The sequence below is a fragment of the Pseudorca crassidens genome, chromosome 15 (assembly GCF_039906515.1).
Source record: "Pseudorca crassidens isolate mPseCra1 chromosome 15, mPseCra1.hap1, whole genome shotgun sequence".
In the NCBI taxonomy this organism is placed as follows: domain Eukaryota; kingdom Metazoa; phylum Chordata; class Mammalia; order Artiodactyla; family Delphinidae; genus Pseudorca; species Pseudorca crassidens.
This window is the reverse complement of record NC_090310.1, coordinates 61,770,484-61,795,912: the sequence shown is the minus strand read 5'-3', so window position 1 is coordinate 61,795,912 and position 25,429 is coordinate 61,770,484. Positions and strand designations below refer to the sequence as shown.

Here is a 25,429-nt window from a genome sequence, read left to right as displayed (position 1 = left end):
ACCTCCCCGCCAAAACCCACAGAGGCCAACACAACCCTCCACCCCTTCACAACCTTGGCCTCTCAGGCCCTTGCCTCTGTGCCTGCCCCTGGCCTCCCTAATCTGGCCTCCTTTTAGGCGCTTGAATGCGGCCTGCTGCCTCCTGCCCCACCACTTTTGCAAGTGCAGTTTCTGCTGCCCAGAAGGCTCCTTCCTTCTTGCTTTACCTCCTTCCCTCCAACCACCTTGAGATACCAGCTTGGGGAGCGGGGTCGTCCTCAGGGATGCCCACCCGCTGCCAACCCTAGGCAGAGTCCAGAGTTCTGCTCTCATTCTTCAGGGAAACTTCCTTGGTTGGACTGTAGAGACATCACGTGACGTGGGTCAACTGGACTTAAGTTCAGGGAGGGGGTGGGTGGGGGTGGGGTGGAAGGGGCATCCAGGGTCCATAGCAGATATTCTCTCAAAGTGGAAGCTTTTTAATGACAGTTATTGAGCATTCACTCTTTGCAAGTGTGGGGCTGATTAACCCTCACAACAACCCTGAAAGGGAGGGGCTTTTATTGTCTCCATTGTACAGAGGAGGAGGTGGAGGACAGCTGACTTGTGCCTGGTAACTAAAAGGTTGTCAAGGTCACAGGCTTCCAAGGAGGAGGGCGGAAGCAAAACCATAGAGAGGGCTGTCAGATGGAGGTGCCTTTTCCAAACAGCAAGTCACCCGCCCTCCCACCTAGTGCTCGACAGAGTGTATTAGCATGGCCAGCACCGCACTCTACACGTTCTTCTGCATCTGCTTCCCACGTGTGTAATTAATCTTGGAGCATCTTCCCACGTCAGTAGAGAGATGGTCTTCTTGCTCATTATCTACTCCAATGTCTTTTCTGGGAGAGAAGACTGGAAACAACCCAAATGCCCTTGTAAGGGCAAATACAAATAAAAACATTTCTTTCTGGTGCCCAAAAGGGAAAGAGACATCCCCACTCCCTTTTCTTGAGCATTTAATTTAGAAAACGTAAATTCTTTCTCTGCTCCTTTTTGCATGTATGAGAGGCTTTTAAAAAAGCTGAATGAGCCTCTTGCCAGTTTTACCACACAAGGGAACCCTCTGTCTGCAATGTAAATATCAGGAAGCCACACCCCATCACCCAGTCTCCGGAGTGTGGGAGCTTAACTCAGGGTTTGGCTCCAAGTTGCGAAGCCACCTCCTTTCATAAAGATATGAGTTCTTCTTTCCTGTGGTTAAGGACAATTAGCTAACACAGAGAGCCACCCCAATCACTAGCTGAGTTCAGAATGACAAACCGTGTTATCTACTTCTCTTACTTGAGGTTATCATTTGAGAACCTGGATGTAATAGGTTGTGTCTACTGGACTATATAGAAGGGTAGAGTTTCTGCTTGTGCAATCTTTTTAGCAGACCGTCTGTGATGTGCACCACAATCAGGTTGAACATATATTCAATAGTAAAACTATTTTCTTTCTTTTCTACTTTTATGGAGAGGTTTTTGGGGTTGGTGGGAGATTTAGTGTTTAATTTTGTCTCCAACACCTTCAAATGTCTTTCTACAGAGGGCTGGTTGAACAAATCTGGCACCTCCACACAGTGGAATACTATGCAGTCACGACAAAGAACAAGAAGGCTCTCTGCATTTTCACTGTTGCCTGAAAGTGCAAAGTACACAGCAGTTTACTACTTTTTATGTAAAAAGGCTCTATGTTTGAATTTGCTTATATTTGCATAATCTCTGGAAGAGTAAACAGGGAACAAATAAAAGTGCTCATGTGTGTGTTAAGGGGAACTGGGCAGAGGGGGGAGTGGACAGGGATGGAATTTTTTTGCTGAACATCATTTTATATTTTCTGACTTTTGAAACATGTGACTATATTATCTATTCAAAATTAAAAAGGAAGGGTGGCGGCAAGCAAACAAAACAAACCTCAAAAGCAAAGAAGTCCCAGGACCAGACATTCTCTAAGCCCTTGATTCTGTTTATTTCTGAGCTCAGCCTTGACCTTAGAACCAACTGAAAGCTGATTATATTGAAACTTTTTTTTTGGTGTTCATGCTGGACTTTTTCTTGGAAGGCTGACCTTAGTGTAAAAGCAGGGAATGTCTTTATTTAAAAAAAGAAAAACAAAAAGTAAAACCAAAAAACTATCAGGTAGCTAACATACTCTTCCCCACTCTCCTCCTCCCCCCAGTTCAGAGGACTGCCTCCCAGTTCAGTGTCGGCCGGTGAATGGGGTGGGGGGGACTCACTTTCAGAGTCTTGCTGTGGCCCCTCCGCCCCAATCCTCTCTCTGCCTCTTAGGAGGTCACTTAATCTCCAAGGAGTGGGCCTTCCTGGGTCAGCAGGGGTGACAGGAAGGGGTGCAATGTTCCTCCATAGTGGGAATTGGGAAGCCAAGGTGCCTGAGATTCCACCGTTAGCCATCTGTCTTCTAGAAGCTTCTCTGAGACAATGGGGGAAAAAGGATATGGGGAAGGGGTCATCTCTCAACGCCTCTGGCCACTTCTAGGCTTTGTAGATTGTCACTCCTGTTAGTACTGTTGGGCGTCAGATCGGGATGTGCTGGGTGCTTCTGCATTTTATCCCTGTGCCAAACCTATGAAGTAGGTGTTATTTCTTATAATCCCCATTTTATGGATGAAGAAACAGAGGGATAGAGCAATCAAGTGACTTCCCCAAGGTCACATAGCTTATAATGGGCAGCTCAACCTCCCAGCTGTTCCGCTTCTAACATCCTCCAGCAGGGTGCTGCAAATCAGTTAAAGAGCTCTGCCTCCTAGCTCCCTACCACTGGCTCTGCGACCTTGGGCACACGCCTTGCCTCGAGGGGTCCCAGTTTCCGGGTGTTAGTCATGGGGGCGGGGCCTTGTGATGGACCACGCCACTTCAGTTGGCCTAGGTGGAGCACTGCAGGCTGCAGAAGTCAGCGGATGAGAAGAGCCTCAACACGTTGACCAGTGGGAACATGATAAGCGCTCCGAGGAGCGAGCCCAGCTGCACCGCCGCCCCGCACCACAAGAGGGCGCTGCGGCTACGGTCACGCAGGATCACGCCCAGCATCACCTTGACATAGCTCAGACAGCCAATGAACAGCACCCACGAAGCCACCTGCGGGGATTGGTTGGGAGAGACTCAGCAGTGAAGGTAACTTTGGGGCAAGCCCCAAGGGCGAAGGGCGCTTCTAGGGTGACCGAACAGGGCTAAGGGGACCCCATGGAATAACCTCTAAGTTCAAGGAGAGCCTTTTGCGGGTGACTCTGCTGGACTAACGGGGCCCCCTGAGTTGACCTCCCCAAGGACAAAGGAGAGCCCAATAGCTTTTCTGTCTCATGATCAAGTCAAGGGCAACTAAGAGAAGGCCACGCTGACATACACATAGTGGAAAGAGTGTGGCATTCAGGGGAGAAGCTGGACTGTCAGCTTGGACCAGCCAGCTCACCTTCTTAAGCCTCTGTTTCCAAATAAGAAGCATCCCTCCCCCTCCCCCCAACCTTGGGCTTCCTGAGTGAGTAACCACAAAGACTTTGGTCAAGAGAAGGGGCTATACTCTCGACCTCCCAGGCCTTGGCTAGCTGGGGGGTGGGAGGCAGACAGCTCCACAGGCCAGATACTTACGATGAGGACTTCTCCACCCCAGTGGCCCTGCATGAGGGGGCAGGGGCTCATCACGGCCATGGCCATGTTGTAGGCCCCAAAGCCGGTCCCGAGCACTGTAAGGACCCCCAGGAATGGCAGAGACCTAGGACAGAGCGGGGGGTGGGACGTGAATAGAGGAGGTGAGTAGCCTGACCTCTGCCCCTACTCCCCCACCCTGCCCCAGCCCCAGGGGGCCACAGGGAGTGGTCAGAGTCTCCAGGCTTAGAGGTTAGACCCATGTGGAAACTTCCAGGCTACCCAGTTCAAGTGGGTCAGCGAGGTTCCTGGGGTCAAGGCTGGCCTAAGTCATCCTGAGTGTTAACAGCAGGGCCCAGCATCCCAGCAGGAAAAACAGAATAGACTCTAGTGCTACATGAGCCTTGTTCAAATCTCAGTTCCACCCGCAGGACTGGTCCCTAAGCCTCAGTTTCCTCACCTGCGTAATGAGTCTTGTGGGGCTGGGGAGCAGAGTGTGCAGGGCCTGGCCCTGGCTGTGGGCCCACCTGCTACCATCTGCTGCCATTTCCTGCTGTGATACTCCCCAGCCCAGCCAGGAAACTGCGCTGATGAGCGGGAGGCTTGGATCATGTTACTGGCACTGCAGGGTGTGTGCTGTGCGACCTCAGGTGACCCTTCTCCCTCCAGCCTCAGCTGCCTTGTCTACAACGTGAGGTTTGCATGATCTGGGGGTCCTGGTGGCTGGCTTAGAGGCACTACACTGGTGGCCTTCCATGTAGGCCCTCGGTCTGACCACTGAGGACACCATCCTTCATTTGAGGCCTTTTCCCTGGGGTCTCCCTGGCCACATTCTTCAGAACACTGACAGGTATGCACCCCTAGGTGACAGTGGAGGGGCTGCCCTGCCTCTAAGGACTCATTCTGCTCCAAAATTCTTGAATTCTGAGACTCTCAGACTCTGTATTTCTAACATTCTGGGCGTCTCAGCGTCCACAGGTCTGTGGCCTCTGGTCCTGCTTCCTGAGAAATCTCCAGCTTCCCTCCACAGTTTTTAAACCTCAAGGGAGAAAAATCAGCTTTCTGGCAAAGTGACATCTTCTGTCCAGCTCTCCTGTCCTCATTACTCCTCCTTCCCGGGCTGGGGGGTGGGGGGTGGGCAGGGCTGAGAGGCTGTGAGGCCAGGCAGGGCAGAGGAGCACGTGGGAGGCAGGGACACCTAAAGTTTCACAACCCCAAGGTGGGTGTTTCTCCTGTGCGGATCCGAAGTCCCTACATCAGAACCACTTAGGCTGCTTATTAAAATATGAAATTGGGACTTCCCTGATGGCACAGTGGTTAAGAATCTGCTGCCAATGCAGGGGACACGGGTTCGAGCCCTGGTCTGGGAAGATCCCACATGCCGCGGAACAACTAAGCCCGTACGCCACAGCTACTGAGCCTGCGCTCTAGAGCCCTCGAGCCACAGCTACTGAAGCCCGCACGCCTAGAGCCCGTGCTCCGCAACAAGAGAAGCCACCGCAATGAGAAGCCCGCGCACACCGCAACGAAGAGCAGCCCCCGCTTCGCCGCAACTAGAGAAAGCCCGCGCGCAGCAACGAAGACCCAACACAGCCATAAATAAATAAAGATTTATATTAAAAAAAATTTGAAATCTAGGCTGGATCAATCTGCATTTTATCAATTTGCCCAGCCATTCTTCTAGAACTGCAGCTGTAAGGGAGCCAGCATGGGCCGGAGGCAGGAGGGCAGGGCTGAGATCCTGGGAATTAGACCATGGCAGACCCTTTCTCCAAGCCTCAGGGTTTCTATTTGTAAATGGGAACCTCACTTCCTGCTTGCTCCTCCACATGGGCCAATGGTGGTGACGGTGGACCTGACATGTGCCACTGCTGTAAAAGCTTTACCAGATTAGCTCGTCTTATGCCCCCAGCAACCTAGGAAGAAGACCTATGATTATCCCCACTTTCTAGATTCCTGAGGCACAGAGAGGTGGAGTGACTTGTCCAGTATCACAAAGCTAGTAAGTGGCAGAGCCGGGCTTTGAACCCAGGCAGTTGAGCCCCAGAAACCATATTCTTAACCACTACACATCCAGCCTGATAGGTGGGTGTGGGATTCTGGGTTCTGACGTGAAGTGTGCCCCCAACCAAAGTTCTCCAGGGCCAGGTGGGGGTAGACCTGTTAGGCAGAAACATGGAGAGGAAGCAGGCGAGAGGGTTGGCCATGGAGCTGAGGGTGGCGGACAGGTGGTAGGCCACAGGCCCATAGGACAGGCAGGAGTAGGTCTGCACGGAGGGTAGCACGCCGTTGGTGAGCGCGTTCACAAAGGCCACCAGGATGTAGATGAAGGTCAGGTGGGCCAGGTGCCGGGGGGCTGTCTTCTCCTCCAGAGGCTCCTGGCCCTTGCCGCTGTCCTCCGGGCCTCGGGGGCCCAGGTCCTTCCCTTCCTGCGGGCGGATGGAGTGGAGGGTGACCTGAGAGGTGAGGAGGTCTTCTATGGAAGCTTGCCAGCGCCTGGGTAGACGCTGGAGGAAAAAGAAAGCAATGAGGCAGCAGGCCATCATGAAGGAGAGCAGGAGGAAGAAGACGAAGGGCGAGAAGGTGGCGGGGAGGTAGTGGCTTTCCAGGTGGTCCACGGAGGGTGCTGTCCTAGCGAACTCAGACACCAAAGTGCTGCTAGCTCCCTGGGAAAGACAAAACAAGGGTCAGTCGGATCCCTGGGTGACGTCAGGGCACAGGTAACAACCCAATTAATGATGACAATACAGGCACACCTTGCTTCATTGTGCTTCACTTTGTTACACTTCGTGGATGTCGCATTTTGTGTGTGTGTGTACACAAACCGAAGTTTTGTGGCAACCCTACATCGAGCAAGTCTACTGGTGCCATTTTCCCAACAGCATTTGTCCACTTTGTATCTCTGGGTCACATTTTGGTAATTCTCGAAATATTTCAAACCCTCCACTAACAAAAAGTTTACGACCTGCTGAAGGCTCAGATGATGGTTAGCATGTTTTAGCAATAAAGTATTTTTTAATGAAGGTATGTACATTGTTGTTTTAGACATAATGCTACTGTACACTTAATAGACTACATATAGTGGTAAACATAACTTTTATATGCACTGGGAAACCAAAAAAAGTTTGTGTGACTCTCTTTATTGCAATATCGCTTTATTGCAGTGGTCCGGAACCAAACCCTCAATTATCTCCAAGGTCTGCCTGTATACAATAATATTAGGCATTATTATTAATAAGTAAGTGATGGATAATAAACGCTCACGCTGACTGATTGCTCACTGCACAGCAGCACGGTGCACGTAGTTGCTCGCGTGCGCCTTCTGACGGCCCCGCGCAGTGGGGTCCGTCACCCCTGGTTTTAGAGGGCACAGAGGTGTCAGGACGGTTTGTCTTACCTGAGGGTTCCGGGGAGTATGTGGCGAAGCCAGCGCACTTGGTTCTTTCTGACCCAGAAGCTACAGCTTCCCCCCCGACTGCCCTCCAGGGCTGGTAACCACAAATATACATGTTCAGAGGAGGGGCTGGCTGGAGACAGGAGAGCGGCCCCACCCAAAGGCGCCCTGTGGCGACTTTTTTCCGAGAGATATCACGCCTCTAGATTTATGTATGTGAAATTTCAAAAAATTTAAATGTTATCAACTAATTCAAACTCTCGAAAAAGAAAAATGCTTTCATGCTCCGGTGGCCCAGGCCACTGGTTCGCAAACACGGCTGTACTGCGGTGGTTTGGATAGTGTTAGGTGTATATACTGTCCAAAATCCAGTGAGGAAGTTTGATGTTGTAACAGCACGAGGTATTGAAGCAACGTCTGAAGTCTATGGTTCTCAGCCCTGTCTGTACATTAGTGACACCTGGGGAACTCTGCATACATACACGTTTACAATCCCTTATCTGCAATTCTGAAATCCAGAAAGCTCTAAAAGCCAGAATTTTTCTGTGACTCATTTGACAGCAACACTTGAGCTGGATATGAGTCTATTTACAGCCTTCATCTGCCTACTGGGCATGAACGCCCCAGGCTGTGGGCAGCGGGGGTCACTGTGCTGCATTGCTGAGTCACAGGCCCTGTCCCAGACTTGGGGTAAGTGTGTTCTAAAATCTGAAACTGCAGATTCCAAAACACACCTGACCCCAAGGATTTCAGGGCTGGGGGTGAGGGGGGTGCCCGCTGGCATATGTCTCAGCAGCTCCCCCAGGCCAGGTCAAGAACACTGGTCTACCCAACATCTAGGGAACACCAGCCCTCCGCAGGATCTTGCTTATGACCAAGAACAGAGCTGCAACAGCTCTGGGTAATGCCAGGTACCTGTGGGCTGTCCGTGTTCCTGGTGGTCTCAGGGATCGGGGTGGTGTCTGATGTCTCAGTGATGTTGACACAGGTGGTGAGACCCGAGCCCTGGGCGAGAGCCACCAGGGCAGGCAGGAGGCCGCTGAGTCCTTCACCCACAAAGAAGGTGGTGAGGTAGTGGGTGGGCAGCCTGCTCATGAAGGGCAGGAAGGTGACGGAGGAGGTGCAGTCCACCAGGGCCAGGAAGAAGGTGAGGACCAGAAAGGCGATGCTGTGGTGGCTGCCCAGCACCCAGGAGGTGACATTCCAGAGGAAGGCGAAGAGGGTGCAGGCGATGGTGCCCACCCCCAGCACAGCGAAGATGATAGGCACCTCGGAAAGGCAGCCGGGTTGGAAGTGATGAAGTAGGGTGACCAGCAGGGGGCCGACGTTGGCCAGCTGGATGATAACTGTGAGGTAGGAGGGCAGGTACCAGCCCTCGGGCAGCTCCGTTACCAGCAGGGGCAGCTCTACCCAGAGCCCGTTGATGGCCACCCAGGAGCCCATCCCGAAGGTACAGACCAGCAGGTGTATCAGGAAGGCCATGGTGACGTCTGCCCTGGGCCGGAGGCTGCTGCCTCCACAGATCAGCCTGCAGTGTTTGATGGAGAAAAATACTAGGTGAGCAAAGTCAGGTTCACCATCGAGCAAAAGACTGTGCTTCTGGGCCCTCCCCACGAACAAGGTGGCTTTTTATTAGCAGAAAACATGGACAAATTCCTTTATAAGCAAGCTTCCAGTGGGGAAGGCTTTCCTATCATGACTTGTAAATCCAGACCACAAAAGAAAAATTTGATACTTTCAACTGCATAAACCTTAGAACACACAAAAGCAAGAAAACCAACAAAACAGCCTCTGCAAAAATGCCAAAAAATACCAACAACAAGATCAAAAGACAGATGACATCCTGGGTGAAAATACTGCATGTAAATCACAGACAGAAGATTTATCTTCCTAATGTATAAAGAGTTTTTATAGATTAAGAACAAAAAGACCCAATAGAGAAGTAGACAAAGGATATGAACAGTTCAGAGGAAAAAGTACAAAGAAGTCTTAGACATATGAAAAGATTACCTTCATTCACCATGGGAAATGTCAATTAACAATGACTCCAAGGTGCCACTTCGCACTGTGAGATTGTCCCAAAGCCAATGTTTACCTGCCCTGGACAAAATGATGTATGTACGAGGTTATTATTTCTTGCAGCCTTGTTGGTAATAGCAAAACATGGGAGACAACCTCCCTGCCACCCACAGAAGAGGGGCTAGTGGAAGGGATGGCTGCCTCTTGGAATAGCACACACCTGTTACAAGGAGAGGGATGCAGGAGAGCTCACTGGCTGATAGGATAACGACAGGCCTTGAGGCCGAGCTGATAAGTGAACAACATCAAGGTAGGTAGACAGGAGAAAAGGAGGAAGGATATGTTCTCTTTGCTTGTATTTGCACAAAGCAGCCCTTGAAGGACACACAGAAACTGCTGGGATGTTCAGCACCTCAGTATAGAGCTTTTTATATAATTTAGATTTGTGAACCATGTAAACATACTATCTGGGGACTTCCCTGGTGGTCCAGTGGTAAAGAATCCACCTTCCAACGCAGGGGACGTGGGTTTGATCCCTGGTCGGGAGCTAAGATCCCACATGCCATGGGGCAATTAAGCTAACGCGCTACAACTACTGAGCCCGCACACCTCAACTAGAGACAGAAAACCCGCATGCCACAACTAGAGAGAAGCCTACATGCTGCAACGAAGAGGCTGCGCGCCACAGAAAGATCCCGCATGCTGCAACGAAGATGCTGCATCCCACGATGAAGACCCGATGCGGCCAAAACAAAAAAATAAAATAAATATTAAAAAAAGTCAGGATCATTGTCAAAAAAACATTAAAAAAACATACTACCTGTTACAAAAATAAGGTTATCTGATATAAAATTGCAGTCTGGAGTTTTTCTCCTCAAATTATAGAGCTCCCTCTCTGGACAGGCCCTGGGAGACTGCCTGACTGGAGCCCCCCTGGAACCATTCTGTGATCTGTTTACCACCTTCCCAGTTACCTGTGTCACACCACCTGTGCAGTTACCCTCAGTCTAAGGAAAAATATTGGAGAGGCTTTGTCAACTGAAAAAAAAAATCAGCACCGCACAACATAAGGGCAGTGAGTTTCAGTTTTTATTCAGGCGTCTTACTGAGGACTACAGCCTCAGATAGCTCTGAGGAACTGCTCGGGAGAGGTAGGGGAGGAGCCAGGATATGTAGGAATTTCTTGGCTGGGAAATACACGTAGTCATGCATACATCTTGGTAAAAGGTCACACACAAACACACACAAACCCAGATAGCGCAAGCTAATGATTTTAGTGTTTTTCTATGGACGGGAAGATGCAAGATTTCTGGGTCATTGAAATTCTTCCTTAGATATGCATCTTAACTGTCTAGGGGCTCTATATCCAAAACAGAATGCTTCATGCTGTTTTTCCATCCTGAATTCCCCCCAGGGAGCCCCGTCCGTGGTCAACTTCTGTGGGTTGCAGCTAGATCCTTGGAGAGCTGGAATGTCAGACAACATTCTTTGTTTACAGCTTCGAGTGAGACTCTGGAGCCAGCTGCCTGGACTTGAACACAGCTCTGCCTCTTAACTAACTGGATGATTTTGGACAACTGAGTTTGCCTCTGTGCCTCATTTCCCCCCTCTGTAAATAGAGGGCAATGATAGTCACGACCTCATGGTTGGTCATGAGATGCAATGTGTTAATGTGTCGTCTCAGTGCCTGCCGCACAGAAAACGCTCACTAAGGGTTAGCTGTTTTTGCTATGGTGCAACGCCAGGTTTGGTGACAATTATGTTTTTCTAATTTGCATGGAAATTAACATATGACTATTAAAATTAATAAAGGAAAAAAGTTCCCCATGAGGTACCACCTGAAATACTGGTGGCACATGCACCATTTTGGAAAGAGATGTTGATTGGGCCAATCACCTCCTTTTACCGATGGGAAAAGGGGTAGGGTCTGCAGGGGTGTAGGGGCTCTGCTGAGGCTGGTGATGGGATTTGGAGCTGGTCCCCTGCAGCACTTGGCTCCACCTACCTCTCCTCATGACGCTAATCTTGGTTCTGCTCAATTCACACGGTCTCTCTTCTAGAACCCGCAGGGGCAGCCCTGTGGCTACGCCCCACCCAGGAAGCTCCCCTCCAGGTTCCCACATACAGAACTGACGCTCCAGTTCCAGACTCCTTTCCTCCTTCCGCCTTGGAGGGAACACAATCCTCGGGCTGCCACCTCTTCCTCTCTGGGAGGCAGAGTGCAGAATGCAGTCCGACCTGCTTTCAGTCCCACTTCACCACCTCCTGTCTGGGAGCCTTAGGTGAGTCACTAAGCTCCATTTCCTCACCTGCGAAGCTGGCCCACTAACAGCCCAGGACAGGCCTGGTTCTGGGCATGCCCAGAGGACCCATGGAGAGAGGGCAAAATTCTGCCTTCGCCTGTGCACTCACTGCTCCTTGCCTGGGGCGCCATCTCCCTCCCGTCCATATCCCAGATTTCTGCAGGACCCTACCCCCCAGGAAACCTCATCTGGCTGCCCAGCCCTGGGACCCAGGACCCTCCATTTAGAGTTTTCCTGGTGTGGGTGTATGCTGGTACATTTCCCGGGGAGACTGAAGCCCCTGGAGGGCAGGGGCTGCTTTGGAATCTGGCTTTTTTTTTTTTTTTCCCGGTATGTGGGCCTCTCACTGTTGTGGCCTCTCCTGTTGCGGAGCACAGGCTCCGGACGCGCAGGCTCAGCGGCCATGGCTCAAGGGCCCAGCCGCTCCGTGGCACGTGGGATCCTCCCGGACCGGGGCACGAACCCGTGTCCCCTGCATCGGCAGGCGGACCCTCAACCACTGCGCCACCAGGGAAGCCCTGGAATCTGGCATTTTGACGGCAGAAGAGCCTTTACAGATGACCTAGCTCAGGATTTGTAAACTGGTAACTCACTGGCCGCAGGCGAGCAGCAGATGTATTATTTTGATGTGTGGCATGTTGTAAATAATTAGTTACTGAAATCCACAAGTCAGGAAGGAGGTGGCATACGAAACTCAGGATTTCTGGCTTCTTGGGAATATTCTGGAAGACCACACCAGGACAATGTGCCCACATGGCAACAATCACCCTTGGCCCTCTGTAACTTAGGGCACCTGCCTGGGCCCCTCCATGCCCGGTAGACACTGCAACCCCTGATCAAGCCTAGCCCTTCTTTCTGAGAGCAAGATGTGGCTTGCCCAGGATCCCCCACTAGTTGGGGGCAAAATGGGGGCTGGGATCCAACCTTGGGCCTCTCAGTACTGGACTCCGGGCACTGAGTCCAGCCACCTGGAGGCAGACGCCTGGCCTGAAATTGCAGCTTCAACTCTGTGCAAACAACTTAACCTCTGCTTAACCTCTGCTTCAACCCCTGCGCAAACAACTTAACCTGATTCCTCTTGTGCAAAATGGGAAGGTCCCATTACCAACATCAGAATTGTTAGGACCATGAACCTGCAAAATACTAGCATGATGCCTGACACATAGTAAGTGCTCAATAAACGTGAATGATCATGATTATGATTTCAGCAAACATGTCAATTGCATTTAAAAACACACAATTTTCCTGAGCACACTTCTAGATACCACAACACACATTCCTGATGGCAAAACTTTGTCATCACTTCCCCCTAAACAATCAACCCGGTATTATTAGTCACCTACTTTGTGCCCAGTGCTGTGAGGATGCAAGCAGAAAAGCCACAGGGGCTATGCCCAGAGAAAAGTGTGAGGAAGAGGTGTGTGGGCTGCAGGACGCAGATGCATCATGGGCCAAAGCGGGCAGAGTTGCAGGTAGAGGGGAGGGTGCAGTGGCTGGGACTGGATGGAAAGACAGGGTTTCCCACCTGCTGGGAAAACTAGTAAAGTAGTCTTGTTCAGGCTTCAGAGGCAGAAGTAGGCCTCTGACTGACTTGTGACCCTGCCTCGACTGTGCTGCCTGCCTGTTTACACACTTAACAATTGTTACTAACTAGTCAGGCAGCACTTACCATAAGAAAGGGAGTGGGTCTTGGAATTTCTTGAGCCCTGGGGACTTGGCCAGTCCCCTGCCGTCTGGAAAATCTTGTGACTCACATGGTGAAATCAACAGCATTGTTACAATTGAACCAGAGCTGCATTTTTGCACGCAAACAGATGATATCGGTTTGCGGCCACGCACTGCCCGGGACCCTTCCCAACTGGGACTTCAGACTGCTGTTACTCGGGACTTCCCAGCTGCTGTTTGAACCTGGATGAAGGTGTTGGCCCAATCTGGTGATGTATACTCGGTTATATCTCTCTAATACTTTTATTCATCCCCTTCTAATGACTGTATATTGAAATTATGTTAAATAATCTTCTATTAAAGAAATTAATTAAATCTGTTCAGTTGTGTGAGACGAGTGGTTATTTTGCCAGCGAATCCAACGAACCTTGAAACTGAAAGCAGGCTTTCGGCAATACACCACCCTACCTTGGCCAAGGCAGGTAACTCAATAGCTGCAAAACAGGGGCTGTCCCGCCCTGGAGGATCAGCGGAGTGGAGGAGGGAGAGAACCTTTCTCAAAAGCCAGCAATTCATTGCAGCTTCTCAGCTGCCCAAAGTACTGTCCAAGTAGACCCAGAAATAGGTGCTGCCTGCCCACTCCCACCTGAGACCAGGATCTGGTATAAAGCAGGCAGAATCCCACTGGAAAAAAGCTGACCCACATCAGTTAAGGTAGAGTTCTGCCTAGGATTGGTGAAACAATACAGAAGGAAAGAAAAGGTAGAGCATTGTATGATATTCCAAGGCTGAGGCTACTAGCTGCTTCCCACTGGCCACTCTTCTAGTTATTACTGAGACCAGATTTTTGGTTGGGCAAATGGCCACTGAGCTAAAGGACTACATTTCCCAGCTTCCCTTGTAGCTGGACATGACCATCCAATCAAGACCAGGCCAACGAAGTTGGAAGCGACTTTGGAAGTCTCCTTAAAGGGAGTGTGCCCTTCTGTTCTTCCTTATCCTGCTGTCTAGAATTCAGATGTGATAGCCAGAACGCCAGCAGCCATTTGGCACAATGGGAGACGACACACGACTAGACGCCCTCAGGACTTTGTGGCCCAGAACTGCCACACCAGCCCTGTTCTGTCTGCCGTAGGACCATTTTGCTTGTTTAATGTTAAGGTATAAATAAGCTTCTATCTTGCTTAAGCCACTCTTATTTTATAAATAGCAAAGCACTGGCTAAGTGTACGGAGATATATGTTCAAGGATGTATATTGACCAGTGATAGTGAAATGGAGCAGGACCCTACGGTCCTTGCCCCCATGTCCTCAGCCTGCCTTTTGTCTGTGGAAAAACTTTAGCCAAAGAATAAGTTTAATCAGAAAAGTGAGAAAATGCAGAAACAAAGGAAAACAGTCCAACAAAACTAAATAATAATAGTTTAGTCATTAAGCATAGTCAAGGACCTGTAGTTCCTTCTCAAAGGGCTCTAGATAATATTCTGAGCCATATTCTATGAGCAGTCTTATAGATAGTGAAACCCCTGCCAGGTGGAGAAGTTAACTGCATGATGATCAGGATGTAGCCATGACATAAGCTGCCACAATTCCGAGAACTGGCCTCAAGAAATGGAAACAAACCAACCCTGGAACTAAAGATTAATTGTACTTAATCAGGATGACACTGGTCAGACCACTGATGATCAATTTCAAGATGACTGTCAGAGCCGACTATGCTGTTTCTGCATGTAGCCCCCTCCCTCTGTCTGTAAAGGCTCTTTTCCCCTGATTGTCGGGACGGGGGCGGCGGGGGGGGACGTCGGCCTTTGGACAGGCATCTGCCTGCCACCCCCACCACCCTGGTTGCTGGCATTCAAAATAAAGCAAACTTTCCTTTCCACCAAGCTTGCCTCTTTATTGGCTTTTGAGCTGCGAGCAGCTGGACCCCACTTCTGGTTACAATAGTAGCCAAAAACTAATGAGTACATTTATCTCATTTACTATCAAAGCCCAGCCTCAGAAACTCAGGTCCTGCCACAACTAGGATCTGATCAGAAACCAAACTCAAACAAAATTAGTTGTTGAGACACACCTTAAAGAGATACCAAAAGGAAAAGGTTAGGAGTAAATGTGGGGGCAAAGGTCTTCCAGAAAAATGCAGGGTGGGGGGAGAGAGAGGGAGAGGTAGCTCTCAATATGGAATTTGATGGCAAAAGTCAAAAGTAGGAACTGAGACCCAGAGTCATTTCATATTGATAAAGACAAATTCATAATGGAGTCAAAACAGTGGTGAACATCTATATTCTGAATAACATTCTCCAGAAGCCTCAGAAATGCTGGGAGAAAGGACAGAAGCACAGTAAATGGTGGGGTTTTGACTCATTGTTCCAGGCCTTGAGAGCAGAAGAAGGTAAAAAATAAACAAGGATCTAGAAGAGGCAATAAATGATATGCAATAAATGATATGATAGGCATATGCCTATGTCTATTAAGGAATAAGTAAATAATTAAAGGGAGGAAGCGAATTTGCAGAAGATGGTGACCTTTTATCACTTGAACAGCTATTCAACTATGAGGTCAGCAAGGTGGCCAGTTACACATTGACAAATATGTAGTTTTCCTGAATAGAACCAGTTAGAAAATAAGACTTCTATTGGGTTGTCATTTAGGGAAAATAAATAAAGTTGGACCTCTTTCTTATCTCTTACTCAGCCCCCACCCCCACCAAAAAAAAATCAATTTTAGCTGGATCAAATGTTTAAATATTTTTTAAATTAAAAAAAAAATCATAAAAATACTCCAAAGAACATATAGGCAGAGGGAACAGCTTGTGCAAAGGTCCTGGGGCAGGAATGAACCTAGGCCAGTGTGGCTGGAACAGTGGGCTTAAAGGGGAGAAGAGGGCAGACAGGGGAAATAAGGAACCTAAATTTCATTTATGTGCAATGGGTCCCATGCACTGAGAGCCTAAATCCCCACGGCCCACAGAGCTTTCTCTGGGTCCTTAGGAAGGTGCCACCACAGCTCCAAGGGAACTGATTTGGCTCTGCAAGTTTCTGTTTCTTCACCTGGAAAAAAGTCACAGTGGTGTAAGGTCCAGCGCGACCCATCTCCTTTATGGTTCCCCTGCCTTGGCTCACTCCCAGCCAGCCACACCAAGTGCCATGTGCTCCTGGACCCCGGCGACACAGCCATCAACGGCAGTGGATGGGGGATGTCCTAGGCAGAGGGACTTGCCTGTGCAGAGGTCTCGTTTCTTCAGAGATCTAAGGAGTGGCTCAGAGTGTGTTGGGGATATTGTTTAAAAGTGCACATCTCTGTGGGCTTCCCTGGTGGCGCGGTGGTTGAGAGTCCGTCTGCCGATGCAGGGGACACGGGTTCGTGTCCCGGTCTGGGAAGATCCCACATGCTGCGAAGCGGCTGGGCCCATGAGCCATGGCCGCTGAGCCTGCGCGTCCGGAGCCTGTGCTCCGTAATGGGAGAGGCCACAACAGTGAGAGGCCCGCGTATGGCAAAAAAAAAAAAAAAAAAAAAAAAAAAAAAAAAAGTGCACATCTCTGTTATCTGTTTTTCCACAGTGACCTTGCAGTTCTTGTTCATTCATTTATCCAGTATTTATTGGATACTTGGTGTGTGCCGGACACAACCTCTGCTCTCAGGAAAGTGTGGGAAGAAACAGTCACTAAGCAAAGTAGGAACACAGAGCAAGTCAGCTGGTGATAGGGCTGTGGAGGGAAGAAGCTGGCCGGGGGAGCAGGCAATCGGGAAGGGTGGCTGCAATCGTAAATGGGGTTGTCAGAGGGAGCTTGAAGGAAGCCTGGGAGTGAGCCATGTCAGGGGAAAGAGTGGTGGTGGGGGAGGGCGCAGCAATTGCAAAGGCCCTGGGGCAGGGTCTCACCTGTCTTGCCCCAGCCAGAAACAGGTATTGGTGTTGGAAGAACAGCCAGGAGGCCAGCGTGGCTACAGCAATTCCCGTGGGGAGGAATGGGCAGGTCATGTAAGGGCCCTGTAGGCAAGAGTCTGGGGGTTTTCTCTGAGCTAAAATCTCCATTGCTGGACAGAGGTGGGACCAGCTCTAATTTCGTTTTTAACAGAACCATGCTGGCTGTTGTGAGGAGAATAATGGGGGGCCAGGGTGAAAGCAGGAGTGAAACTTGTTAACCTATTAGGAAGCTGGTGCAGTTCCCCAGGCAGAAAAGATAAAAACAATAACAGTAACAACAACTACAACAATGGCTGCTATTTCTCGCTGCTTGTCTTGCAGGCCTGGCGCTAAGCACTTCACACACGCTATCCATCAAATCCTCTCAACAATCCTGGGACAAGCATTGTAATTGTCTCCATTTAAGAGATGAGGAAACTGAGGCTCAGAGAGGGAAAGTCATTTGCCCGAGGTCACACAGCTGGTCATCTGGGAGCTGAGGTTTGAGCCCAGGCATATCTGACTGTGGACCCAGCCCTCTTAACCAGCCTGAGCAGGGCCCTGTGGGTGAGGGGGTTAGGAAGCTGCTGCAGGGGCCAAGCTGAGCAGGATCCCTTTCCACTCACCTCCAGTCTCCCCAGCACTTGGGCTAGGAAAGGGAGAAATGGGGTTCAGGCCCTGGAGATCCTGGGAGAGACTCCAAGACATATCTGTTTCCCGGGCCCCTTCGGTGACTGTGGGAGACCAGAAACCTAAGGCTTTGAGTGAGACACTTGAGATGCCCCCACAACAGATGGGCAAACACAGGGAAGCCAGAAGGACAGCCTCAGGCAAAGGTGTCCCTTCCCTTCCCATTCTTGCACAGGGAGCTGAGTCCCAGGCCCAAGGGAGTGAAGGGAGTAGAGGGTGAGGGGCCAGCACACCCTCAATGTGTGGGCTGGGCCATCTCCTCCCCCACCAGGCAGGAAGGGCCTTGTCCAGCCTTGCTCATCAGAGCCCGAGCCTCCAACCCTGCGCTCGGTCCTGCTCTCTGCTTTCTTCCTTTACAGCATCGCTGGGCATCAGCTTGGGGACGGGAGCTTCTCTGTGTGCTGCTCTCTCCCACGTGAGCCCGGCCCTGTCCTCTCTCCCAGTGTCCAGATGGCCACCTGGTTTGCTAAGGGCTGGGCCACCTGATCGAGCCTTCCCCAACCATGTGTGCTAAGTCGGCCAGGGCAGCCCGGGCAGTGCCAGGTGACGGCATGGGCACTGGCCACACACTGCTCCCAGACAAGGGTCTGAGTCAATGTTGTCCCAGGTTCCAGACTCCTAGTAAGACTAGAGGGGTGGGGATGTGGTCCAGGCAGGAGCAAGATGGCTCTGAGTGGACAGAAGAGGGAGACAGAGAGGGGCAAAAACAAAAAACCTAGAAGAAGAGCTGGAGAGATAAAGACAGAGACTGAGACACAGAGGGACACAAAGAACCAAAAGCTAGAAGCAGAAATGGGCAGGAAGGCAGAGGCACAGAGGCAGGGCAAAAGGAGGGGCTGAGATGAACAGGAGGTAGAAGCAGAGGGGAGAGTCTGTGTGTGCTGGAGGCCCGGCCCAGGTAAGCCACCGCCCTCGTGGCTCACATCCACGTGTATCAAGAGGGCTTCACCTCTCCTCGCCATAAGCTTGGCGTTACCTTGGGCCGCATCCCATCTCAATGTTCCCATCTCACAGATGTGGGGAATCCAGGCCCAGAGAGGAAGCAGTGCTTGCCCACACCCTGTCCAACCCCTGGTCGACCAGGCCTGTGCTCACTTGGCTGTGCACCCTCAAGCCAGCTGCTCACCTTCTCTGGGTCTCTGTGTCTCCAAAGGGTCTGAGGATGCCCAGGCTTTTAGCGCTCGGCTGCCGGGGAGGAAGCAAGGAGATAACAGGACCCCAGCCAGCCAGTGGGGACTGTGAGTTCCCTTTCTCCCTCTCGCCTCTCCCAGGGCCTGGAAGGGCTTCAGGCCTCCCAAGGGGCTGACCTTGGCTGGGTTCCTCTCCCCTCAGGGCCCATCCCAACCCTCGGTCTCCGTGCCAGGCTGGTGAGATTCCGGCCCCCACCTGGTAGGAACAGCTGTCCCAATGGTGTGGAGATGCAGCCGGATAGAGGTCGGGGCGGGGGGCGCAGTCTTTTGGCCTGGGGAGGAGGGGTCTGGAGTCCACCCAGCCGGCTCAGGGTGCCCCAACTCCAGCCGGACCTGCGGGCCAGCGGAGGAGGAGACCCTTCTTCCCCGCTATCCCTCGGCCTCCAACCCAGCAGCTGAAATTTCCTTTCTCCACGGCCAAGGGAAAGGCCATGGGCCACCTGCTGTCCCCGGACTAGACTGGCCCCTGGTACCTGCAGCTGTGCACTTACAGGCCTGAGTCGCCCAGGTCGGCTGGCTTACCTGCTGGTCGTGTTCCCAAATGGCTCTGCAGGGGAGGGGCCAGAGGCAGCCGGTTAGTATTAACCTGTCCCCGCCCCAAGGAGGGGGAAAGGCGCGGGCAGGGTGGGCGGGGCTCACTAAGAGCCTAAATGTGTGTCTGAATCAGCCCAAGCAGCCCAATCCAGAGGATCCTGATGATTCAACTTAACAATAAAGGGCTGGTTTACTCAGCGCTTTAACCCCCAGAAGACAAAAGAGCCGGCCAGGCATTGGCTCCGGCCCCACCTTCGGGCCACCGTAATTCCCTTCGTGCAGAAATGGCGCCCCCTGGAGCAGAAACTCTTGGTTCAAATAGTGGTGCTTAAATAAGTCACTTGGAAAGTGGGGATAATAATAACGCCCTCCTTGTGGAGCAGAAGTCAAAACAGCCAGTGTGTGCTGAGCGGACTCTGTGCCAGGCCCTGAGCTTGAGGTGCACTGATACGTTTAATCTACCACAGACTTTTTTTTTTTTTTTTTTTGCGGTACGCGGGCCTCTCACTCTTGGGGCCTCTCCCCTTGCGGAGCACAGGCTCCGGACGCGCAGGCTCAGCGGCCATGACTCACGGGCCCAGCCGCTCCGCGGCATGTGGGATCTTCCCAGATCGGAGCACGAACCCGTGTCCCCTGCATCGGCAGGCGGACTCTCAACCACTGCGCCACCAGGGAAGCCCACAGGCTTTTTAAAAAAATTTATTTTTTATTATTTATTTATTTTTGGCTGCGTTGGGTCTTCGTTGCTGCACGTGGGCTTTCTATAGTTGCGGTGCACGGGCTTCTCGTTGCGGTGGCTTCTCTTGTTGTGCAGCACAGGCTCTAGGCGCGCAGGCTTCAGTAGTTGTGGCACGTGGGCTCAGTAGTTGTGGCACATGGGCTCAGTAGTTGTGGCTCGTGGGCTCTAGAGCACAGGCTCAGTAGTTGTGGCCCATGGGCTTAGTTGCTCCGCGGCATGTGGGATCTTCCCAGACCAGGGCTCGAACCTGTGTCCCCTGCATTGGCAGGAGGATTCTTAACCACTACGCCACCAGGGAAGCCCTACCACAGGCTTCTGGGGAGATACAACTACTATCCCCATTTTACGAACGAGGAACCGGAGGCCTAGAGAAGTCAAGAGTCCGGCAGAGCTGGTCTCTGATATCCACTGACGAATACTACTCTGCCGCATAGTAATAGTTCGTATCCAGTGAACTATAATAGTCCAATATCCAATGAAATCTGTTAATCCTAGGCAGGTGCTACTTTTATTCCCTACTTTGTAGATGGGGAAACTGAGGCTCAAAGAGGTTAAGTGACTCCCTCAAGGTGCTATAGCCGGTAAGTGCGGGTCAGGATTCGAACCCAGAGTCAAACTTGTGCACACACGGTGTGAAATGAATCTCACAGGGCCTGGCTCACTGTGTGTTGAGGTCTACGAATAATTCTGGCTTGCTTTTTGTCTTATTCTCTGAGACAGTCATTTACTTGATAAGCAGTCACTCCCCTGGCAAATGCTTGGGGTGAGAGGTAAGCAGACCCCAGGGGTGGAGACCGGGCCCCTCTCTCAGCTGCCAGGGGCTCAGGAAGTGATGAACCCAACACTTTGGGTTGTAGGGACACAAGAATTTGCTCGTCCTCTACCAGGATGCAGTGTGAGGCTGCTGCCCCCCCAAATCTCTCCTTCCCAGTGATGCCCCCTCCCGACTCTCAGGAAGTTCTGTCTAAGGTGTGACCCACATCCATCTCATGGGTGCTCCTTATATCATTTTTACTTTTAACTTAAAAAATATATCTTTGGGGAATTCCCTGGCTGTCCAGTGGTTAGGGCTCCGAGCTTCCACTGCAGGGGGCGTGTGTTCGATCCCTGGTTGGGGAACTAAGATCCCGCATGCCAGTGACGCGGCAAAAAAAAAAGAAAAAAAAAATCTATATCTATCTATATATCTTTATTGTCAACCTTCAAAGACTCCCCCGTTGCTCACCAAATGAAGAGAAATGCCCAAGCCTCGCATTTACATCCTTCCTCAGCTGGGACCAATAAATCTTGACAACTTTATCACTTCCTCTTTCTTACATGTAGCCTTTGCTACTTACAGCCAGAACTGCTCACAATTCTCTAAGTGTTTACAGTACTTTTAAGCCACCGAAATTTCCGTACTGATCCTTCTATTAGAATATCCGTTCTGCCCCATCTTTTTCTGCGACAATCCTACACGTGTTTCAAAGCCAATCTCAAATACCACCTCCTCTAAAGAAACCTTTCTTGACATGTGTCTAATATAACCAGTATACCCTGGGAATTTAATGTTTGTTGCATATGTGAATGAATGAACCCCCGCCAAAAGGTTCCCCACTTCCTTGTCATCTCCAGATACTTGTATAGTATTTGTTGTTTAATTGACATTAATTAATTAAAAGTTGTTAGCAGTTTTAGGTTGATGGGAAAACATTCTTTATACAGTGGGGCACATCCACCACGTCATTCTGAAGCTTGCTTTTTCTGCTTAATATCTTAGAGATCTTTCTGTATTCCCAGCATTGAGACCTTCATTCATTGGCTTCATTCATTCAACAAACTTTTATGAAGTGTCAGTTGTATGTCAGGCACTGTGAGAGAAGCTTCGGATATAAAACTGAACAAAACAGACAAAGCTGTTGTCCTTGGAGAGCTGATATTCTTTCTGGTGGAGCAAGATGAACAATAAATGGTAAAGAATAAGGAAATTATTCAGTACGTTAGAGGATGTTCTCTGTAGAAAAAAGAGAGAGCAGGGTGAGGGGAAGGTGGAGTGGGGAAGGACCCAGCGGGGGCAGGTTGCAGAGTGCAGGGAGCCTGTAGAGCCACCTTGAGGGAGTCCCAGGACGGGAACGGCAGGACCTAGCAGTGTCCCATCACCCAAAAGCACAGGGGTGAATTTAGCCTGCCCCCATTGCTGGGTGCCCGTCATTTACCATCAAGAACAACGCTGCAACAAATACCGCGGCAATCTGTCTTTTTGCCCAGGTGTGAAATACCTGTAGAATCAATCCCTGGCCGTGAACTACAACATACTTGAGAGCGATCACTCAGTTGCTCTCCAAGGACGCTGCACCAGGACCACGAGTCCTCCACAAAGCGCTGCCCCGAGCGCTCTCAAACACGTAGACTCTTCTGGCCGGTCAGGAGGTCGCTCATATTCCACCAGGAGAGTTTCCAGGGCAGACATCAGCTGATCCGTGGCGGGTCCCCCAGGGCAGGCACCGGAGGTTCACTCGCAGTTGCGGAGATGTGCTGCGCTTTCTGAACGGGTTGATGGGCAATTGGATTAGGGGCCGAAGGCGCCACTGCCGTTACTCAGAGAAGCCACCAGGGGGTGCAGGAAGCCCCAAACTCCGGGGAGATGGACCTTGCAAAGGGCATCTGGACTCTTAGAACCTTCTCACTGGGGTTGTGTGGGCCCTAAGTGCCAAGGTGAGAAAAGGTGGAAGGTGGGAGGAAGGAGGAAAGAGAGCAGGAGAAAATAAGACGCGGGAAAAGAGGATTAGGGAAAGGGGCTTCCAAGGGTGCCTCCAGACCAGTTTCAGTACTTGTTTGCTCCCTGATCAGGGCTCCCAGCATGGTGCAGACCCCACCAAAGGGAATACAATCTCATATCCATGAATTGAATTCAAGAGTCCAGAACAGACTGGAGAAAAAATTCACAAGATAAATATGTACAGTATGATGATTCCATTTGTGTAAATAAATTATATTCTCCACAAATAAAAGCTACATATTCTTTAGGGCTGCATGTGTGTTTACCACATATACATCTATATGAAAAAATCTGGAAAGATGAATTTCAAATTGGCAACAGTGGTTACCTTTGGGACTGTGTGTGTGGAGGTGGTCAGGGAATAGGAAGTGGAATGAAGAGGACTTTAGACTTAAATGAAATATCTTTCTTTTCTAGGAGTCTATAACCCTGTTAGTTGTGTAACCTAAAATTAAAAATTGCTGAAAAAAAGAAAAAAATGAAGAAAAAGAAATAAAAGGAACATCAAATGCCATCCTAGTGTCGCATCAATAGAAGTCTTACCTGCAGCTCAAGGTGGGGGGACAGCCTCCTCTGCTCTGCTGAGAGCATACCTAGGACCTCCTTTCCTCTCCTTGTCTCTGTCCTGTGTGAAGAACAATGACAGCTCAAGGCATGCCAAGAGTTGAAGGTGGGGGGAATTATGGTGCCACCTGAATGGGGTGTGCTGATGGGGGAGAACGCCCCTTACCCAAGTTGGAAAAACTGGGCTGGAATGGGAACAACTTTCAGGTTTGTATGTAGCAAATGGGTCCCTGCTGACAGACCTCTGCTGGGCAGGGTCCTGCCCTGGGGCAGGATTCCAAGAGTGAAGGATGGTGGAAATTCCCGCGCAGATGGGGTAGAGATTTCCCATCTAGCTAAGTAGGGAAGGTGTGGGCTAATCTGGGGATTTGGAATGTATGCAAGATGAGGCAGCACGATGCTTCCTAGGAATGTAGGAGTGCCAAGGATGGACTCCCAGCATCCTATGGGAGGTTGCGGGGGATTTCGTGAAATGCCCACTCAGCTCTGGAAAACAACAGTTGGGGGGCCAGAAGGAGCAGCCATTGAGATGGAGATCAGACCTCAACCGTAGGTGGGCCTCACTATCTTCATCTGTAAAATGGGTGAGGGCTGGGGTATGGTCTCTGATTTTTTCCAGTCAAGTATGTTCCAGGGTTCATACTCTTCCTTATGGCCCTCAACCTGAGGATTTGCAGTTCCAATCATTGGCCACCAGAGGTCGCCTCTGACAGGCTTGAAGAAGAAAAAAGCCAGCCTGGTCTGAAGAGGAACCTGAGGCTGGGAGTCTATTTCTTCCTTTCTCTCTCTTTAACGTGACTATTGATTGAGATTAACTCTGTCCCTGCACCGGGGATACAGCAAGGAACACGGTCTCTGAAATGGAGCTGCTCTCTCCTCTCCGAACTCCTGTTTTTCTCGCACACCCCACATCTAATCTCTTAGCAGATCCTTTGGGACCCAGAATCGGGCCACTCGGTACCCTTCCACTGCCACCACCCTGTCCAGCCTCCTTCATGTGCTGCCTGGACTTCTGCGGTCATCTCTTCACTGGCCATCCTACTTCTCGCCCTTCTGCCCTTCACAGCACGACTCAGAGCCTGTCCTGCCTCTGCTCAGAACCCTCCCAGCCCTGCTGGGTTCCTCCCCATGGACCGGCCCAGTGGGGTTCTGCTCCCATCACACTGAGCACAGCTTCCTCCCTCCCCCCTCACTCTCCACTCCAGCCACACTGGCCTCCCTGCTGTCTCTCACGTGGCAAACTCGTGCCCTGCCTCAGGGCCTTTGCCCTTGCTGTTCCCTCTACCTGGGGCTCTTTCTCCAGGCAACCCCGTGGCCCCTCCCTCACTGTATTAAGGTCTCTGCTCAAACTCATCCTTCAGAGGTGACCCCTTATTAAAATAGCCTGGTCGCCGACTCTGTCTCCCTGCACATGCCGCTCCCGTTTTCTTCACTGTGCCCTTGATGCTGTGTTACGTGTTCTCTCATGTACCTTGTTTGGTGTCTGACTCCCACCAGCATCAGCTCGACAAGGGTGGGGACCATGTCTGATTTGTTCCTGGCTGAGGCCCTGGTACCTAGTTTGTACCTGGCACACAGATAAGCTCAGGAAATATTTGTTGACTGATGAGTGACAGGGGAGACCTTGAGAAGGGACAGCTGGGCGTGAGGGTAAGAGTGACTTTCAGTGAGTGACAGGTGGAGGGGAGCTGGGCTGCACTGATGGAGGGGGGATCCTCTCTTGTTGGGGGGCACCGTGCCCTCATCTCAACCTCCTCACACTTCTGTCCCCCACCCTCCCGCAATGACCCTGACTTGCTGGGGGCCAGAGGCAGGCTTCTGACCCTTTTGGCACCACAGGCCTTCTCTTCACCTCTTCCCTCTGCAGGACTGTGTGTCCTGGGCCCTCAGGAAGCACCCAGGCCCTGGAGACAGGGCATCTGAGTCAGGCCTGGGCCTGTTTCCCCATCTGTCTAGTGAGGTAGCCAGTGAGAGGCAGATGCCCAGGCCCAGGTCCAAAGTGGGGGGATGGGCTGATGTGAAGGGCTGTGCCCTCTGCCCCTCCCCACTCCAGACACTGGCAGTGTGG

General features: G+C 51.0%; 1 protein-coding gene across 4 annotated transcripts; it reads right to left on the bottom strand.

Moving 5' to 3' along the window:
- Positions 1 to 1,773: 1,773 nt before the first annotated feature.
- Positions 1,774 to 19,449, bottom strand: SLC52A3 (solute carrier family 52 member 3). Of its 4 annotated transcripts, XM_067707727.1 has the most exons (7): positions 9,990 to 10,257; positions 9,674 to 9,731; positions 9,007 to 9,096; positions 7,912 to 8,524; positions 5,763 to 6,268; positions 3,606 to 3,729; positions 1,774 to 3,098 (listed from the first exon to the last, which is right to left on the bottom strand). In XM_067707727.1, the coding sequence occupies exons 4-7, from the start codon at positions 8,476 to 8,478 to the stop codon at positions 2,886 to 2,888; spliced, it is 1,410 nt and encodes a 469-aa protein (XP_067563828.1). In that variant the 5' UTR covers positions 8,479 to 8,524; positions 9,007 to 9,096; positions 9,674 to 9,731; positions 9,990 to 10,257; the 3' UTR covers positions 1,774 to 2,885. The 4 variants fall into 4 exon arrangements, with proteins under 4 accessions (XP_067563828.1, XP_067563829.1, XP_067563830.1 ...); XM_067707728.1 differs by lacking the exons at positions 9,674 to 9,731; positions 9,990 to 10,257 and adding an exon at positions 19,289 to 19,449; XM_067707729.1 differs by lacking the exons at positions 9,007 to 9,096; positions 9,674 to 9,731; positions 9,990 to 10,257 and adding an exon at positions 19,289 to 19,449.
- Between the last annotated feature and the right edge of the window lie 5,980 nt (positions 19,450 to 25,429).